The 19,689-nt window shown below is 42.1% G+C and overlaps 1 protein-coding gene across 2 annotated transcripts in view; it reads right to left on the bottom strand.

Annotated features, from left to right (window-relative positions):
* The window catches only part of espn (espin), a 40,292-nt gene extending 22,116 nt beyond the window's left edge, over positions 1 to 18,176 (bottom strand). Inside the window, exons 1-8 of one of the 2 annotated variants that reach the window (XM_056424038.1) lie at positions 17,874 to 18,176; positions 17,302 to 17,699; positions 14,649 to 14,842; positions 7,973 to 8,159; positions 7,503 to 7,685; positions 6,473 to 6,604; positions 5,272 to 5,530; positions 2,867 to 3,150 (exon numbers count right to left, since the gene is read on the bottom strand). In XM_056424038.1, the coding sequence (XP_056280013.1) occupies positions 2,867 to 3,150; positions 5,272 to 5,530; positions 6,473 to 6,604; positions 7,503 to 7,685; positions 7,973 to 8,159; positions 14,649 to 14,842; positions 17,302 to 17,601 (1,539 nt within the window). In that variant the 5' untranslated portion in view covers positions 17,602 to 17,699; positions 17,874 to 18,176. Of the gene's footprint in view, positions 1 to 2,866; positions 3,151 to 5,271; positions 5,531 to 6,472; positions 6,605 to 7,502; positions 7,686 to 7,972; positions 8,160 to 14,648; positions 14,843 to 17,301 lie in introns of both variants that reach the window. The other variant, XM_056424036.1, reaches the window with a different exon arrangement.
* Between the last annotated feature and the right edge of the window lie 1,513 nt (positions 18,177 to 19,689).

Consider the following 19,689-nt stretch of genomic DNA (forward strand, 5'->3'; position numbering starts at 1 on the left):
ACAGAGTGGTGAATGGCTGAACACGACTTTTGTTATTTGTGGGTCAACACTCTGGAAGACATACATGGTAACTTTTGTTCCAAGGTTAGCTCTCCCGTGTGACCAAAGCAGCCTTATTTGAGTAGCATAACAAGGCTTTAGTTTAATATTGGCATGTAAAGACTGCCGGGCCACAGAACCTACGAGTTCACATGCTGCTTTTGTACGTAAGAAGAGAGACCCGTATGTCGAGAGAGAGGTGAGAGGTCACCAACTCGGCCCTTTCAGTTGAGCACTCTCACTTTCCTGCTGACATCTATCTCAGGCAACTGGACCTGGAAAGATAGGATATCAAAAGCTGTGTAAATGTGAAAAAGGAAGCTGCTTTTTGACTGTATATATTTTTTAAACGAACGCTGAAAGCTGTGAGCTCCATGCATGCCTTAGCCATCGTAGCTACATGTATAGTTACTTTGCCTTTCAAATCCAGGGAAATAATTAACATCTGACCTCTGACCTCTCCTCCATTAAGGTGTCATGTTCTTGAGTTCTTATAAGCCTGTTTAATGTTGTTGACTCATGCTGCTGTCAAAGAAATGGTCCCTGAGCACTCATCAGATGGGAGGGTATTGTGAGCAGGGGAGCGCTACCGATAGTTTGATTGTCATCCTCTGGGGAGGCGAGCCAACAAAAGCAATTGCAAAAAGCATTTTAGCTGCCCCCCTCCCTCACACAGACGTACAAACGCCACCTTTCTTCCATTATACGGATCCGTTGTAGATTTGTTTTTACAGTCTAATGCATTCGTTAGCAACATCAAAGGTTTTTTAGTCTGGTCGTGGTTCAGCATGGTTCAGCACATCTGCATGTGGTTTTGCAAAAGCCTCATATAATGGAAGGTCATATACAGGAAGACAGATTATAAAATGAGTAAAAAAGTCACTTGCACCAATAGGAAAGTACACAATTCAAACATGACATCATGCAGCACATTCATTGTTCTACCAAACAGCAGCTCAAACCGCTCCGCAACCTCTCTACTACCTAAAATACACAAAGAAATGTGTTATAATTTTCCGCTATCTCCAGCCTAAACTGGTAACAACCAGCTATCCTTCTCCTCTTAACACCTTACCTTAGCATTAACAATCCTCTCCTGCAGCTCTCCTCCTATCTGAACTCATCCACAAAGCCCCGTAGAGCACAGAGAGAAGCTGTCACCAAATCCAGTGTCACCTCCTCTCTGCTCAGTGCTGCGCCCGCCTCTCAACCTGCCCTCTCACTTTACCTACAGGCCCCATCAATAACCTATCAGACCGGCCTCAGCCGTAGCGATGATGTCACCACCAGCCCCAACCGTGCGCCTCTTATGCAAAACACAAATACCCAGGTTCTGCCCTGACCATGGCTGACCACAATCAAATCTCTCCGATTTTAGGGTTATTCTAGACTTCAGTACCATGAATTAGTGGCAGAAAATATACTAATCACAGCTGAGATGTTAAGAAGTCCAGATTTTGTAAAGAAACTACCTGAAAAGAATTGAGAAAAAAAAGTGTAAGAGGCAAAGCAGTCATTTGTTTGGCTGCTTCTCACGAAACATTTGACTTCAGTCAAGGCAAATACAGACAAATGAGATGGGAGAAGCAGCAGGGAAAGCCTCAAGTAACAAATACAAAGGTGCACAACTTCCTTTCCTGACAACTCCATCCAATAATACATATTTTCAAACACAAGTTTGACACTCCAAGCTGTGATACGTCTACATGTCGTGAGATTGGTCCATCTGATCGGCTGTGTACGGTTACTGTTCCCTGTTACTATGGCGCCCAAGGTAGATTGTTTTTCTGAATGTATATGGCAGACACTGATCTTTATCGTGTCACTTTGTGTGTTTGCACGCATCTGTGCATGTGATCTGAGAACTCGCTTTTCATAAAATGTTAATGAGGGCGAGCCCTGGGCTGGTCACCTGGGTGCAGAGAGGAGAGGGGGTGGCACTCATTATAAAAACTCCCCCCTATGGAGACACGCACACACACACACACACACACACCTGGGAACTTTATAAGATCTAAGAACATCTGACTTTGCGTAGCAGATCTTTAAACAAAGTCTCTTTCTGGAAAACAAATCAGAAGGTTTTGCAGCTCCTTGACTTTATAAACTATACTTCTGCTTTCAGATGAAAAGATACAACACTGACAACCTTTTCATCCGGCTGATTTAGAGATGTTACGACAAATTATATACATTAACAACTATTCTACACAGCCGCACATAACCACCAGAAACAGCACCGAAAATAATTGCTGCTCCTTTATAACTCACTTTTGAGTGATCCGCAGCCAGATTAATTACTGAAATTAAGATCGAGCCCATCACAACAACCACTGTGTGTGTCATGCGTGCCACAGTAATGAGCGTCTTTGTTAGCCTCGTTAGCCATGCTAACACAATAACATATTTGTAGGCACCGTGACAAGGCACACTGTTACACAACCGGAGCAATAGCCCAACTGATTAGACACAAGGGAAAACGGCAGCTAATTGGCAATTCATCCCGAACACACCGGCCCTTCTGCTTCACTCATCATGTCACAGACTTGGCAACAATTTTCTCCCAAAACTCGTGTTGTCTCTGCATGTTTGAGAGACGATTACCGGACCTAGTGTATGATATACTGCCATGTGCCAGGCATCATCGCATATATGAAACACAAGGAATTACTTCACTGTCTGCTTGTCTTTTGATAGGCATGCACAAACAGAGCCAATCAAACATTGGAGATTTCCCTCTAGATGAGGAAATCCTCGCACAGCCGACTCGACTTTCAAACTGTTTAAAATGTGAGCTTCAGCCGCAGCTCACCACCTCTGTCCTTACCTCCGTCTTGCTAGTCTTGCTCTCCACGTGACGCAAGTTACTTTTCACCTTCAGGAACTCCGCAGATGTCGGCTCCTGAGGGGGCTGTGGTGCTGCGTAGGTTGGGGGCGGAGGGGCCACCTGTGACTGTGGGGGAGGTGGGGGCGGATAGGTTGGTGGTGGCGGTGGTGGATTTTGGGCAGTGTCAGCTGGACTTTCGTTCTTCTTGGGCATGTCAGAGCCAATGTCTGGGTTTAGCATGTCCATGTACGCCTGCATGTCTGAAATGGCGGTCTCTGATGCACCTTTGACAAAGAGGAAGACAAAGCATGAAGTGATCTTTTCATTCAATCATGAATGAGAAACATGAGTTACTCCTATAATGGTCCACCTCTCCTTCAACAAATAATCTGCCCACTGCCACTAGGGTGCAGTACCAGTGAAACATGCACCTGTGACATAAAGCAAAAGGAAGCCAACTGCTACATGACATCAGCGTTACCTCAGTAAATAGCTTGGGGCTGCCCCATTGCTCTGATCAAACACTCGCTTAGGATTTATACCTGAATGACTGAAGAGAGCAACGCTTGCATTACACGCCAATTCTGATTATGAGCTGATACAAATATATTTGACTGCATCATCATTTGATATTTCAATGTAGAAACAGATGAGGACATTCTTGGTTATTAATTCAATTTAAATACAATCATACATGTCCAGCCACCTTGTTGGTTCATCCTATAAAACCAAATTATATATATATACACATATATATATATATATATACACTACCGTTCAAAAGTTTGGGATCACTTAGAAATGTCCTTATTTTTCAAAGAAAAGCATTGTTTTTTTCAATGAAGATAACATTAAATCAATCAGAAATACACTCTATACATTGTTAATGTGGTAAATGACTATTCTAGGTGGAAACGTCTGGTTTCTAATGAAATATCTCCATAGGTGTATAGAGGCCCATTTCCATCAACTATCACTCCAGTGTTCTAATGGTACATTGTGTTTGCTAATCGCCTTAGAAGACTAATGTCTGATTAGAAAACCCTTGTGCAATTATGTTAGCACAGCTGAAAACTGTTTTGCTGATGAGAGAAGCTATACAACTGGCCTTCCTTTGAGCTAGTTGATTATCTGGAGCATCACATTTGTGGGTTCGATAAGACTCTCAAAATGGCCAGAAAAAAAGAACTTTCATGTGAAACTCGCCAGTCTATTCTTGTTCTTAGAAATGAAGGCTATTCCATGCAGAAATTGCAAAGAAACTGAAAATGTCCTACAGCGGTGTGTACTACTCCTTCAGAGAACAGCACAAACGGGCTCTACCTAGAGCTGTGAGAGAAGTGGCAGGCCCCGGTGCACACCTCAGCAAGAAGACAAGTACATTAGAGTCCCTAGTTTGAGAAATAGACGCCTCACAGGTCCTCAACTGGCAGCTTCTTTAAATGGTACCCAAAACGCCAGTGTCAACGTCGACAGTGAAGAGGCGACTCCGGGATGCTGGCCTTCTAGGCAGAGTGGCAAAGAAAAAGCCATATCTGAGACTGGCCAATAAAAAGAAAAGATTGGTATGGGCAAAAGAACACAGGCATTGGACAGAGGAAGATTGGAAAAAGGTGTTATGGACAGATGAATCCAAGTTTGAGGTGTTTGGATCACACAGAAGAACATTTGTGAGATGCAGAACAGGTGAAAAGATGCTAGAAGAGTGCCTGACACCATCTGTCAAGCATGGTGGAGGTAATGTGATGGTCTGGGGCTGCTTTGGTGCTGGTAAAGTGGGAGATTTGTACCAGGTAAAAGGGATTTTAAATAAGGAAGGCTATCACTCCATTTTGCAACGCCATGCCATAACCTGTGGGCAGCGCTTGATTGGAGCCAATTTCCTCCTCCAACAGGACAATGACCCAAAGCACACCTCCAAATTGTGCAAGAACTATTGAGGGAAGAAGCAGGCAGCTGGTATGCTGTCTGTAATGGAGTGGCCAGCACAGTCACCAGATCTCAACCCCATTGAGCTGTTGTGGGAGCAGCTTGACCGTATGGTCCGCAAGAAGTGCCCATCAAGCCAATCCAACTTGTGGCAGGTGCTTCAGGAAGCGTGGGGTGACATTTCAACAGATTACCTCAACAAATTAACAGCTAGAATGCCAAAGGTCTGCAATGCTATAATTGCTGCAAAAGGAGCATTCTTTGACGAAAGCAAAGTTTGAAGAAAAAAATTAATACTTCAAATACAAATCATTATTTCTAACCTTGTCAATGTCTTGACTATATTTTCTATACATTTTGCAACTCATTTGATAAATAAAAGTGTGAGTTTTCATGGAAAACACGAAATTGTCTGGGTGATCCCAAACTTTTGAACGGTAGTGTATTTACATAATTTAACGACATGCATTGCAGACCTGTGTGTGCGATCTTGTTCAGCTGGGTGGGCGGGCCTCGTGACATCGACAGGCTGCTCCTTTTCTCCCCGGTGCTGGACTGGCTGGAGTTGGCTGAGTCGTAGTTGGACAGGGAGCTGGATGGTGAATTGATGTCAAAGTGTGCCGCCGGGCTGACGGGGGGCATGGTGGTGTTTGGGGACGAGAGGCCCGAGTCTGGTGGCTGCTTGTACTCGAGGTCCATAGAGGGGTCCCGGGACAAAACACGGTGCTCCACACTCTGTCAGAGGATACAGTTTGTCAATACAAGTATCATTATATTGGTTTTGTCCAACTACACAAGATGTGGTCATGATTTCCAGAGTAGTAAAAAAAAATCATAAATTCTTAAGTATTCATTATTAATTTAGATGTACAAGGGTACAGCTTCATTTCACAAGTCTTTCATAAATTAGTGAAAATGAATTAAGTAGTTGTTCATCAGTTCATAAATCCCACTACCTCCCTGATGACTTGCATAAGGGGAACAGCATTACGAGTTTAATTAGTGCACACTAATGAAACACCTCACAGCTGATCAAAAAGGCTCTGGAGCCCTCTGCTTTTCCCACAGTGCAGAAAGGACTTGGCTGAATGTCCCTAATGGGAGGAGTGTAAGAAGGGGAAAATATGTTTCCCACACACCAACGAGAGTTCAGTGCGGAGGCGTTATTATTCCTGTGGCCACTGGGGGATATCAGTGGACTGAAGCCGTGGAGGCCATTGTATATCGAGTGGTAATCGCACCGGCAATGAGCAGAGAAAAACTGAGGTCAGTCAAGGGACACGTTGGCTCAGGGACAGGTGTTAGTTTTTTTTGACTAATAATTTTTCAGAATTTGTACTACAGTCATGGAACATGTTGTAACCATAGAATACATTTTTACAGGCTTGACAAAGATGAAGCTATCCATCATCTCATGATTTGTCCTGGGTCCCAAACCTCGGTTAAGAACGACCGACTTAAATAAAATAACTGATATTAATCATCAGAAACATAATTTTGTGGATATAAAAGTATTAAAAGGATCAGCCAATGATTTTATCAAGATCGAATAAACACCAGGTTTCTTTCTTACTTGAGTTATTATTGAAACAAGATTCAAAGTTGGTGTAAATTAAAATAATTTGACCCAGACTTACTATCACCTCTTTAGTCAGTGTGCACAGCTGTGACTCTTACCATGTTCTCCACATTGTGCAGATACTTGGCACACTGGGAGTGGCCGTTGTATTCAGCCAGATCTGCTGATGTGAAACCGTCCTGGTCCCTGATGCCCAGGTCCACCCCATTGACCACAAGGATCTGACAGCACTGGAGAGGGACACGAGAGCGACAGAGAAAGTGGTAGAGGTCAGATAGACGTAAATGTACACCACAATAGAGAAGAAGAAGAAAATCAGCATTGTGGTAAAGTATAAAAGAGATAATGTACATTTATGCATTTGTTGATTATATTTACACTTATGTAAACCCTCGCCAAGAGGACGCAAAGTATTCCCTGATTGTCTGTCCATGATTGAGATGGTTAGTGACCAAAGATTTGCTCGTAAATTACTGTCATATGTAACAGGAAATTAAATATCCTAGAGCACTAGTGGGGGAGGCCTTCCCGCTAAACTGTAGAAAGCATCTGCTGTTAACCCTCCCTGTCAAGTGCACCCTGTCAGCCTGGGTTGGGGTCGGTTTCCTTGGAGTTTCATTTCAAACCCCTCTCATGCAGTGCAATAGCAAACATCATAAACAAATGTCTCTACATTTAAATCTTGGAGCTTATATAAACAGCTGACTGACCAGAATTGAATACAACAAAACATTAGTCAAAGTAGACGGTCAGAGTGTTGGTCAAACCATAAGCTAGAGGCCTCATTTTCAAAACAGATGGTTGAGTTTGCAACTCGGTATGAATATGAGCACCAACAATCATAATGCTCCAACACAACTGATCATCGCTGCTATTGCAGTGTTGCCATCACTATTAAAAAGGATAAATACAGTCAACATTTTGCACAAAGTCACGCCGTCCGTACACATGTACCAACACCAAATCTGTATTTACAACGCATGTGCATTCTGATTTTAGCATGTCAGATGTTTCACCGTGTTTGGTAATATAAAGTCAAAAGGAAGAGGGTTATGCACCTTTATTCTATTTTACTCTTAGATCCAGTCTGTCTGAGCACCACAGAAGTGAAAAGAAACACAAACACACCTCCAGTTCACCGTTCTCTGCAGCGTCATGAAGTGGGGTTCCTCCCCAGTTGTCAGTGGCGATCTCTCCGCCGTGCAGCAGCAGCCAGCTGAGCACCTTAGCGTGACCTCGACTGGCTGCGAAGTGCATGGCCGTGGCCTCGTCACTGTCCCTGTCCGACAGGCGGATCTCTGTGAAACTCATCTACAAGGAGGCGGGACAACGATACGAGTTAAAGGGAGCGGCTCAAACATGTTTGTGTGAATCAATTAAAACTGCTTTGCGGGAAAAAACAAAGTAATCATCCAACGTTAATTTGCCTCATCTCAGACATTTGTGAGTTCCTAATTTCTATTTAATCAGATTTGTAACAAAAAACACATTATATATATATATAACGGCATCAGGATGGTATGTGGAGCAAGACGTACATTAATGTACCATATGTGTTAACAAGATATGATCCATAGTGTCCTGACATCACAACATACCAGCCAGACAATGACGGTGTTGTGACCCATCTGGGCCGCAGCATGCAGAGGTGTCATCCCGTCATTGGCTCTGATACTCGGATCTGACCCACAATCCTTGACCAGGTATTGGACGACCTCCAGATGACCCTCCTGGCATGCCAGGTAAAGCGAGGTGGCACCATTCTGAGTTTGGGAGTTGACAACGCTGGAAGGAAATGACACAATAAAGTAAATAGAGAGACACATGGATAGAAAATAGCTATAATAGAAGGTGTTAGTCGGAGGTTGTGCTTCCTTCATCACTGAAACCTAAATAGTTGGACAAAAGCAAAATAAGTTACTTGTTGACCTATTACTAACATACAAGTATGCATCTATAAAATCTACTGACACCCAGAAATAGATACTTACAATTGTGGATTTTAAAAGCAACTCACTGGAATTTCAGTTGTTATTCGGCTTTGTACTATTTCAGTTCAAACTTTACTAACTGGATAAAGGTTTTACTATTTTCATGTCCCAACACCCTCAGATGCCTCAAATACTCTGTAGAGTACTGCGTCTCTGTAATTAATGCAAATATGTAAGTTATGCAATTTGCAATTCCAGTATTTATAAGATGGATGGGTGGATCTTCATTTTGGACAGAATAAACTAAAGCGAATTTGGGTTTCAAATTACTTAAATTTGAATGCAAAACATCCTGTGAAAAAACAAAGCAACATATTGCCTCTGTTGTTGTGCATAGAAACGGTCTCAGTCACTGAAGTCACTCGATTTATGAATTCAGTTTGGTCTTGAATTGCCCATTTAAATCTGTAATTCTATCCAAAAAACATCAGACTTTCATCAGGCTTCATTTCTTGCAATTTGAACTGCAAGACAGTAAAACTGACTATTGAAATTTGTAATTGACGACAACTACAACTCAAATGTTGCATTCACATTTTCAACATATAACTGGTTCTATACGATCTGCAGGGCAGATTTCTTGTCTACTTCCTCTTACAACTCTGATTATTCATTTATATCACACCTTGTGTCCTTTTCAGACATGGCCGTCAAATCATCGTGCATACTCTTTCAGCTGGGCATCTTACGGTTTGCATATGTGAATGTTGTTTGAAGGCAACAGGTACCTGACAGGAAACATCCCTTCTACGGCTATTTTAAGCGCAGACAGCAGTGACGTGATGATGAGCCAATTCCCGCTCTCCTATTTGCAAAGGCCCTAAGACAGAGAAGAGGAAGCGAACGAGCGCTTCTCCACTAAATCTCATAAGTGAGCTTTATTTGGATACTGACAAATGAGCAATACGCCTCCGAAGAGGATTATCACGCCACTGGCTTTACCAGACTTCCTCTGTGCTTAAAGCTGCCAACATATGAACCGCTCTGCACTGGCGGTGTCAATGTGGTCCAATGGGGAGGCGGAAGCACGACCACCCTTGGCGTTAAAATTGCCACATCGTTCCGCTCAAAGGCTCAATTATTTCCACTTTGACCGTGGTGGCCGCTGACTTTTCACTGTGCAGCCATTGTGATGACATGGTGTCATATTCTGTATCTGGGCTTTGCCGCTACACATGTCTGCACTGTGTTCTGCGCCCTACCTCGAGGGGAGCAAAGAGTACATTTCTGAAGGCAGCTTGAGGAAGAGTTGTCAGTGGCCAAGGCAGACTGAGAAGGTGAAGAGGAGCGGAGAGGGGGAGGGATAGGAGAGGTCGGGTTTAAGTGGACGGATGGATCCTGTTGACACAAACATGACCCTGACAAACTTTCCCTTCAAGGCTAAAAGTCCAAAGACTCAGGATCCTTTATTAAAATGACATGGATGGTAACATGTCCTGGTCTCTATCTGCCCATGATTAATCAGGTCATAGTCTGAGCCAGAAAAAGGATAGAGATTCTTTAAATAACATCTTCTGTGGAAGTTGTTGGTATCCCAGATTAATATAGTAAGACATGTGATTATGATTTAGGCACAGGCTTGATTTTCAGAAATGTTTTCAAATATACAATAGAAGTCTGGATGATAAAGGGAAATTTACAAGTAAAAACAAGCAGGCTTTAAATATTTGTAAATAAGAATGGCAAGTAATCTACGGTTCTGTCATGAGGAAGTGGGGAGACGGCTACATTATTGATAAGTGTAACCAAAGTGTTCCCCTGCTTACCGCGGACTGTATAGCACAGACAATTACATCTGTCATTAATCCTAAACACAAACGCTATGGCGGAGACAACGTTGAGTGTATTTGAGGTAAAAACGGATATGATTCTAAGAAAGCCTTTTGCCTTCGTCTCCAACGTGAAGAAGCCGAAACAAGCCACCAAAGAGTTGCTTTTTGAGGACGGGTGTGGATTTCAAAGAGCGAAGAAAGAGGTTAGCCTTGTAACGACAGAGCGAGCAAGTGGCACAAGGGGCGCTACGTCGTCAGTCACTCAAGGCAGAAAAAACTCACTTTAAAGTAGCAGACATTTGATATATTTTCAGTTCTGCTCCAATGAGTTTACCCCAGTAATTGACTGCACAATGTCCCCCCCCCCCCATGTACACGAGAAGAAAGGTTATCTTCATTACTAGCAGAGTAACTGATGTCACACTAATGGTCTTCTTGCCTGACAGAGGCTCGTTAGCTTTTTCAGTGGCTTTTCCTATCTAAATAATGAAGAATGTTATGGAAGAATTCAGACACTTTATTCAGCCGTGTGATCAAAGTTTATTGTTTATGACATTTCGACCGAATATATTTCATCATATGCATTTACTGAGTTAGATAATGCACCGCTTTTTATCCATATGTTCTTTTAGAGGCTGCAACTGTTGACAGCAGAGCCCAACAACTACACAAAGACCACACAACTAAAACACAGACACACATGTATGGCCAGCAAACAACATGCAGATTGCCAGTTTATATAGTGCGTTTTTAAACATGTAGAGGAGCATCGTACTTGAATTGAAGAAGTGCACATGTATGGTTTTAATACTTAAAGACTCTCACAAAGTGTACAGTCGTAATACTGCGAGCCTTTTGCCCGAAAGAGTCTCTCAATGGTATGTTACATTCCCTCAGATTAAATCTCTTGTTATAAAAGAGAACTTAAGTTAGTTAAGAAGATTAGTCCTGAATGAAAAACACTACTCACCTATGAAGCCCTTATATTATGTTGTCATCTTTAATAATAGTCCCACGTTTTTTAACTCGTATTTAGGTTTCGCCTTGCTACTACATCAGATACTTGGATACAAGACGAAATTCCTTTTTTTCTAACAAAGTTTTTACTTTGAAAGTGAGGAAATGAATGCTAGTATGAATTATTTCAATGCAGGGCTAAATGATGCATTTGAGTCATACAGTACATATTCTTGCTTCAGCAGCTGAGTTGTAAACTGAAAGAAATGAGTAAGACTAAAAGATTTCCTGAATCCAAATAAAATGTAGATGACGAACTGTATAGAATGTCCAAAGGCAGAGGTCCAACCTTTTCAACTGCATGTTGGAATTAATTGCTTGGCCAAAGATCGTAATCTACACTAATTGATTGCATAACCTGTCTGTAGCCTCTCGCTCACTTTCACTCTTTTGTGTACCGATGCCATCGACAGAGACACAGCACATGAGCCGGTTGGTTTTGGTTCTCTTTGAGATTTCTAACCTCCATCTGAATTGGTAGCTTCTCCTCCAGTCACACTAAACACGAAAATATCGGGAAACAGAGCCGCAAAGAATATTTGCAACCATCTCAGTGGGTACTGTACGTGCGGTTAAATCAGCAATGGCCTTTCATCACATTTAAAAAATATACATTTTACCTCAATAATGCTGTAAATGTTGTGTCTAGAATACATTTGAGGAGGAACATTTTAGATCCTTGCATTTGCATCATGATTGGTCTGATTGGATACATATACAGTATAAATCGATTGGTACCAAACTGTAATCCTCAAACCAGCCTTCATAAGTCTATTTTGGTTAAAAGTGGTAGTATGAGGTGTTGAAATAGTTGGTATTGATATGAGGATGAAATATAAATATAACTTTAAACCATTGGTTTAGTGTAATGCTGCAAAAGACTAACATTGCAGTTGGTGTTCCGTGTTTACTTCCATTACCTCTGCAGAAACATTGATCATGTTGTACCGCCAATCGGCTGCTGGTTACTAAAGTGATGATGTAATTGAGGAGGTCATGTTGTCTTTGTAATTTTTCAAGCAAAACAAACTGAGCCATACAATTTACCTCTTAAAACTCGCCAATACAAATTTGCAGCTTGTAATAAACCTTGAAACACGAATGCTATCTCTTTTTTGCAAAGTTCAATTCTGAACAATGCCTGACGCTAAAAAGCAACCCGTCTATTCAAATGGATTTGTTTTCCTCATTATCTTATCGCCGGTTGGCTCAACAGTGGGTCGCCGTGGAGATGGTGGTAAACAGTAACACTGTGTGGTGGTGGAGAAGAGTGAATGGCGACCAGCTATCAGGGAGCTACCATGTCGCTCTGGCTCATTAAATTTTCAGCAGCTATATGCACCTGTCTGGGGTGCAACCCCACTATATTGTAGGGACAGAGGTTAGTGCCTGGACAAGCTGCTCATCAGACAAGGCTGCTTAGCTTAAAGACATAGTCAAACATTATGTACCTTTGTATTTCTTAATGGCATTAGTTAGCGGTCATTGTTGAAGGCTGAAGTAGACACCAGCAAAAATAAACTTCCATCCGCGCAACGGTGATCTCCATATTTTCCTTTTTTATTGTTTTATAACCAGACAGGTGTTGCTATTGATAAATGCTAAACTGAAAAACAAACCAAACTAGACCAATAGTTCTGCCTATACTTGACGTTGCCCACAGATACCTGGTTGTGTACTGAATTCACTTTAATATCACTAAAATAGAAATTACAAATGTATTTACCTCTCAGCAGCCATACGACTGAGCAAGTAGCGGGACCTTACCCTCTATGTGTGAGTTCAAGGCATGTGTACGTAGAGCTGCAATTCAGCAATGTAAAATCAATCAAACAAACACAATCAGACAACCACCAGAAAGATTGCAGAAGAAGAACAGCTCACACCTTTCCTCACAGACAGTTAGTGAGTCGAATTGACAGATCAGTATTCCACTCCCCTACTTGGCAATGTTAGACACAATCCCTGTGAAGACCTTTGGCGAAAGAAGGTGATCTGTTGGTACTACACTGTACAACTAAATCGCAGTTCCCAATGCCAATGCTGCATCTCATATATAATCTCATATCTCAACCGGCAGCTCAGAGGTGAGCACTGAATCTGAGTGGTTTTTTTAATGTTCCTTTTCTTGCTCGATACAGTTTTTCTTATTTCCTGCAAAGAACCTGGTTTGTGCTCATCCTGCTCAGAGCTGCTTCCCAGAAGAGACAATACCTGACTCGCGTCCATCGAGTTGTACTGGTCCATACAGGAAGGCGTTATCTCTGCAGGGCACTGGTGGGTCTGCCACTGAACTGATAAGGGGTGATTTTCATCAAGGGGTAATCACGAGCTCACACAGACACTTCTCACTGAAGGGGCAACAATTAGTCAATCAACAGGAAATTATTCTGCAACTATTTTGATTAATCAATTAATCGTGATAACATTTTTGCTTGACAAATGTAGTAAACGCTTGATGATGGTTCAGGTTCTCAAAGGTGAGGATTTAGTAAATAATATATAGTTTTGTCTTCATTTTGTTCTAAAGTTCTATATAACAAATAATTAATTGAGAAAGTATTTGGCCGCATTAGGTTGGACCTATTTTTGCATTCAACAGTGTAGGTTGGAAACAACATATTTGGTCACCTATTTGAATATAGATATGGCTCTCATCCAGACTTAGTTTGTAAATATTATGGAAATGATTGAAGATGTGTTACACAAGCAGCACATGTGGTTATGCTCGTGTGCAGTATTTAGAGAAAGTTGCACCATAAGAGGTTTTTGTTTCGCAATGGGATTTGAACACAAAGTCTTTTGGTTGCTTTACGGGTATCAAAAAAGCAAAGCTCGGGTTCCTTCCTGGATTTGCCAGTTAGTGCTGTAAATACTATCGATGATGAACACCAGCTTTTTCTGTGTCATTTGTTTGGGAAGCATCTGAGAAGAAATATGACCTTTGACCTCTGATCATTTGATAATAATGTCAGACTGTTGAAGTGTCTGCAGTCTGACATCTGAATCTATACGGTGGATCAACTGCAACCTGTTTCAGTTTCAAACTGTAGGAGCAATCAAGAGAAAAGAGGAGTAGATAAGTGGTGGATTAGGTACGAGAGTTTAGCTATATATCTATACTTTATATAAATAATGCTAATAATTCACTTTTATATTGATTTGGGATGTTTATCCTAACTTTGTTGTATCTGTTGAACGGTTAACATGACTGAGCAGTCAGGAAGTGATAAGACTGTTGTTCTTGGGATTTACTAAATATCACATTTTAAATGGATGTATTTAATTAACATCTTGTATATTTAGTGTATATAAAATACTAGATAATTCTATTGTTTTCTTAACAAAGGCATTTCCAACACAAAACAATCCCACAAGTTACCAGATGAGACAACAGCAAAATAAATCACCGACTCATAAATCCCAATGACGGATCAGATTTTTAAAACAAAGCGTACAGAGCGCTCCAAAAGACCAAACCACATCGCTCTTACTTTGGGCTGTGCCCCAGTAACAGTCGGAGTGAGGGCAGGTCTCCCTTGGCAGCAGCGTAGTGAACAGGAATGGCGCCCGTATCGGTGGAGGCCCCGGGGTCCACCTCGCCGCTCTTCAGCAGCCAGTCAGTGATCTCATGGTGACTGAAGCGGGATGCAAGGTGGAGAACGGTGGCACCAGAACGGTCCCTGTCCTGTCAATCAAACAACAGAGGAATAGAGCTGAATGTTAGGGTTTTGAAATAACATGTCCAGTTTATTTTTTTCCCAATAAAGGCTAATAATCAACTTCAGATTCTTAATGACAGTCCAGACTCCAGCAAATATCAGACCCATCGATACTTCTGTATTTACATGCAAACTGTGGGCATGCAGAGCCTGAACATCAAACTAGCAACCAGTATCAGAGGCTGGTGCCGCTCCATCACAATCCACTTTAGGAAGGAATAGAAACGGTTTGGATATTACTATTTGTTGCTACTATAATTGAGGGTCTGGTTATTCAGAGAAAGGGAATCAATCACAGAATCCCCTGTGCTGTGTGAGATAAACAGGTCATAGAAAATGTTCATAGGTTGATGTTTGGTGGATTGTTGTTTACAGTAGGCTTGAATGATTCTGCCGGTTAATTTAGTTCAATACTCAAATCTCTATGCTGTGATTCAGTCGTGGGCATTTTTTGAGCAAGGAAAAAAAGTCTGTATAAATGTTACCCTTTTCTGTGAAAATATTCAACATACACTACAGTGCATGAGAAAACTTTAGCTTGTAACGCTGTGTTTCTAAGCTGCATAGACTGACTCTAACTTAGAGTCAGCGGAGCCAAAGAAGATCTGAAAGATCTAAAGCCAAATACTGTCAAGACTAGAGTGGTTATCTAACATGACTAATTGTCTAAAAGACACAAGATCATTGCTTTTTCAACAGATCCGGTTTCCGTCTTCTTTAAAACACTTTCAGTCTTTCTGTCGGGGGATGGACCAGCAGAAAAAATAATAATGTATTAGCACATTCTGTGATGTGAATACTGGAGTCATCTTATGAACAAAGGAGGCCGTGAAGTGCCTCGAACGAGCATCATTGGCAGATAAAACCCGGGGTCAGAGTGCAGTCACGCACGGCAAAAGACACAATGGTGAAAAGTTAAAGCTAGCATTGATAAGTCATCAAGTGGATTGCATTGCGATGGCAATTGATAGGTTTTACTTAATGTCAGCTGAGTATCGAATCAGTTAGTTGGTGGCTGGGCCTTCTTTTTGGCTCTTTTCGGGCAGCAGAAGAGATATTAAATAGATGTTAGAGCTCTTCTTACTGCATTTCAAATTAAGACATATTAGAGGATTGGTTGAGTGCGTGATCGACTAAGTTTTGGTTCATCCGTTTGTGTAGTCTTGGTCTAAATATTTTTTGAGCTGGAGTAATATGGGTCAGCTCAGGTGCTTAGTCATTCTCACCGCCCAGACCCACAAAGTCTTGGGGGTGAATCTAAGTGGCTTGATTGTGTCTCTGTAGAGTTTGCATGCTACAATGTGGATTTCTTTCTGCAGGTTAGGTGAACTAGGAAAGCTTCGTCGCAAGTAATCGTGAATATTGTAAAATCGACTTGGAACCAGAGTCCCTTGCCACTCGCCAAAGCGTGCTGGACTAACTTGCAGCATGTTCATCATAGTGTAAGCAGGTGTAGAAAATTAAGAATTATATTGTGTTACTAAAAAAAAAAAGTACTGGTAGATACATGCACATATACACTTCGTGGTACATGAGGGTTTACTTCAGAGCACACCAACGCACTACTGTATTTTTGCTTTTACTGAGGCTCCTTCAACCCGAGTGCTGCTTTCCATCCCTGATGTGAATAGGTAGTCGAGTCATAAGCGCTCAGAAGGGTTAATCATGAAGGCCTAAATATCCTCCTGACCAAACATCTTGCCCGCTGTTGCATCAAGCCACGCTATCATTCCTCATATCAACGTCATAATGTATTTGTATATGTACTGTGTGTGTGGGTTAAGGGGCATTACTTGAGCAAATCCAGCTTTGCATACTTTATTACCATGGAAACGCGAGGCAGCGCAGGGGATATAAACAAACTACAACCAAAGATGGAGGATTTCTTTATTTTTCCCCCTAAGAGTGTTAACATATGTTGTCTTTTAGTATGTTGTCAGCAAGTAAATATGCAGGTGTGTGTGTGTGTTTTCCACCAAAGATCACCATGTTTGTATTGATAGTATATTTATACTAAATCTGTTATTGGGGATTTTTTAAAGGCAGTTGCGATGTTGGAGGAAGTTTGCTTTTGTTATGAACAAACAGATCACCACTCACGGATATTGCACCTTGGGAATTGTGAATTAATGTCGTAATGTAGATTTGAAAACAATGTATTGGCATTTTAGTCATGAAGGTTTCTTCCTTTTTTCAATTTCTTGGGAGTTTTTCCTGATCCGATGTGTGGTCCTGGGACAGGGATGTCTATGTGTACAAGTTGTAAAGCCCTCTGAGGCAAATTTGTAATTTGTGATATTGGGCTACATAAAAATAAACTGAAAATCGTCCACTGACCACTTTTTGAAGTGTCTGTTTTAACAACAACACATGTTGCTAAGTCCGCTACACCTCATCGTGGACAACTGAAGCTCAAGCCACTCACCTCTGGGTGACATCCACCCTGGGTCAGCAGCCACTGTAAGCACGCCAGGTTGCCGGTGGCCGCTGCGTCATGCGCCGGGCTTGCCCCGTTGTTCGCCAGGCAGTTACCCGCCAGTCCTGCCTCTTCCACCAGGAAACGCAGGCAGGTCAGTCTCCCGGCTCGGGCAGCGTGGTGGACCGGGGAAGCCCCCAGCCCGTCCCTGATGTCGCCGGTGAGCGCTTTTTGCGCCAATTGCAATTTCAGGGTCTGCACGTCCCCTCGCCTCGCGGCCAGCAGCGCTTCGTCCTCCTCCACGACCATCGCGGCTTCTGCAGTTCGGACGACTCCTTCCTCTGGTTGCCTGCTGTTGAGCCCGATCAGTTCACCGCGCTAATGGTGTCGCCATTGTACCTACACAGCTTCACACCGCGTCAGTCCCCCGGTTGGTTTAGTTAACTAAGTTGTCGCGCCGCCTCATCACAGAGCCAAAGGATCAAACGCAATGTCCGATTCTGTTCTTACACATTTAAGTTCAAGATTTATTTTTACATGTTGGAACACAACGCAGTTATTTATCTGAGCGATACACTAACCTGCTTTCTATGTTTTTGCCCGTCGAGGTGGCTCATTTATCCTCTCCTTTTCTCTCTGGCGCACACGGGTTGCTGGACACCTGTTGCGCAAGTTTGGTAAGTGCGAGTAGGCTACCACGAAACTATATCTTTGTTTAATTCGTTTAGTTGCCCTGTTTGCTGGCGGCATGTGCCCCGGAGAATATTCCGCAGTGTTTTTCTTCCTCTAGCAGGTGGCGACATGGGACTCAGCGCCTGTTAAATAATCCATCAGGGGGAGGATCACTGAGCCTGTTACAGGTTGCTGCTCTTTGGAAATCGGCTCAGAAGTTAAAGGGGCAGTACGGAACCCTGCGTGAAGCCCACTGCCCAATGCGGGGAGGCATGGCGAGCATGTCCTATAGATGCACTCATTTAGCAGGGGGCTGTTTGAACACACACACACACACACACACACACACACACACACACACACACAGGCTCGGCATTATTGGTACATTTGGCAATGGAAGCTGCACCACTGCGAGGTAAACACTTTGTTAAACTCAACTCGTCCACGTGTGTGTATGTGCCAAAGAAAGACAATAATGTGGTACTCATGAGTCCACTATAGACAGGGATGGGAGAATATGTGGGAGATCTCTCTCTCTCTCTCCTAATTTGCAATACCGATATTAGATTAGATTTTACTTTATTCATCCCCATGCAGGGGGAAATGATGTGAAGCAGCAGCAAACATGTTTACCAATATAAAATAAATAGCATTATACATTTAAGAATTTTCAATGAAATGCAAATGTAACAAAAATAAAATAAAAAATGTAAGTGTATACTGTGTATCTATTCTAAAGTATAAAGTGAATGCAGTGCAAGGCTTATTGATGTTCATTTGAGGAGGATCTGGCCAAAGGTATAAAGTAACAATCTTATTGCAGTGGGAGAGAATGTTCTCTTATATCTGGAATGTTCTCCTGTACTCGGAATGTTCTCCTGTATCCAGAATGTTCTCCTGTATCTGTCCTTGTGGCATCAGAGCTGAAGCATTCTGTTGGAGAACCTGCTCCGCTGTCCCTGCAGTAGGTGGTGGAGAGGCTGCTCTGGGTTATCCAATATGGACAATCATTTCTTCATGTCCTCCTCTCCACCACCTGTTCAGGAAAAACCTGTTTGCAACCAACGATGGAGGTGGCCTTCATGAGACCCTCCCATTCTGTTGGACCAGCATGGCACCTTATTTCAGTTGAAATTGTGCCATGAATCGCACATAATGTTTGTCAAATTAACAAATGTTGCATTTGGTCGTAAAGCTAACTGTTGAAGGTAATTAGAAAGACTACGCACCTAAAAGCCACAATGTACTCCCACGGACAAAAGGCCTCGCTCTTTTTTTAATAAAAGAGTTGTTGGATTATGGATTAAACAGAGAAGATAAAGTATAAATCTATTTCAAATGAACAGTTCGACATTTTGAGAATGTTGTTATGCACGTTTTCTCTGAGAGCAGGATGTGAAGATGGACATCGATCTCCTATATAATGTTTGCGTAAGAGTCAGGACGTTGTAAGCTTAGGTTAACAGGGGAGGAGGACACAGCACACCATTTTTAAAATCTCGCAGTAGGCCTACTATAGATTTGTCTCTGAATATCTTACAAAAAGCAGAAGACAATTAATAAATTCCCTAAACAATTTCTGAAAACAAACTGAGTTTTACATTGATTAGAAACTGCAATAACCTATATTTGAATCTATTTGACACATCCGAATGTCATAATAAAAGTCTAATTTAAAAAAGGTGAAGGACACGAGATTATGAGCACTTCATGCCTCTCGACGGC

This window comes from Pseudoliparis swirei, chromosome 9 (assembly GCF_029220125.1).
Source record: "Pseudoliparis swirei isolate HS2019 ecotype Mariana Trench chromosome 9, NWPU_hadal_v1, whole genome shotgun sequence".
Taxonomy (NCBI): Eukaryota; Metazoa; Chordata; class Actinopteri; order Perciformes; family Liparidae; genus Pseudoliparis; species Pseudoliparis swirei.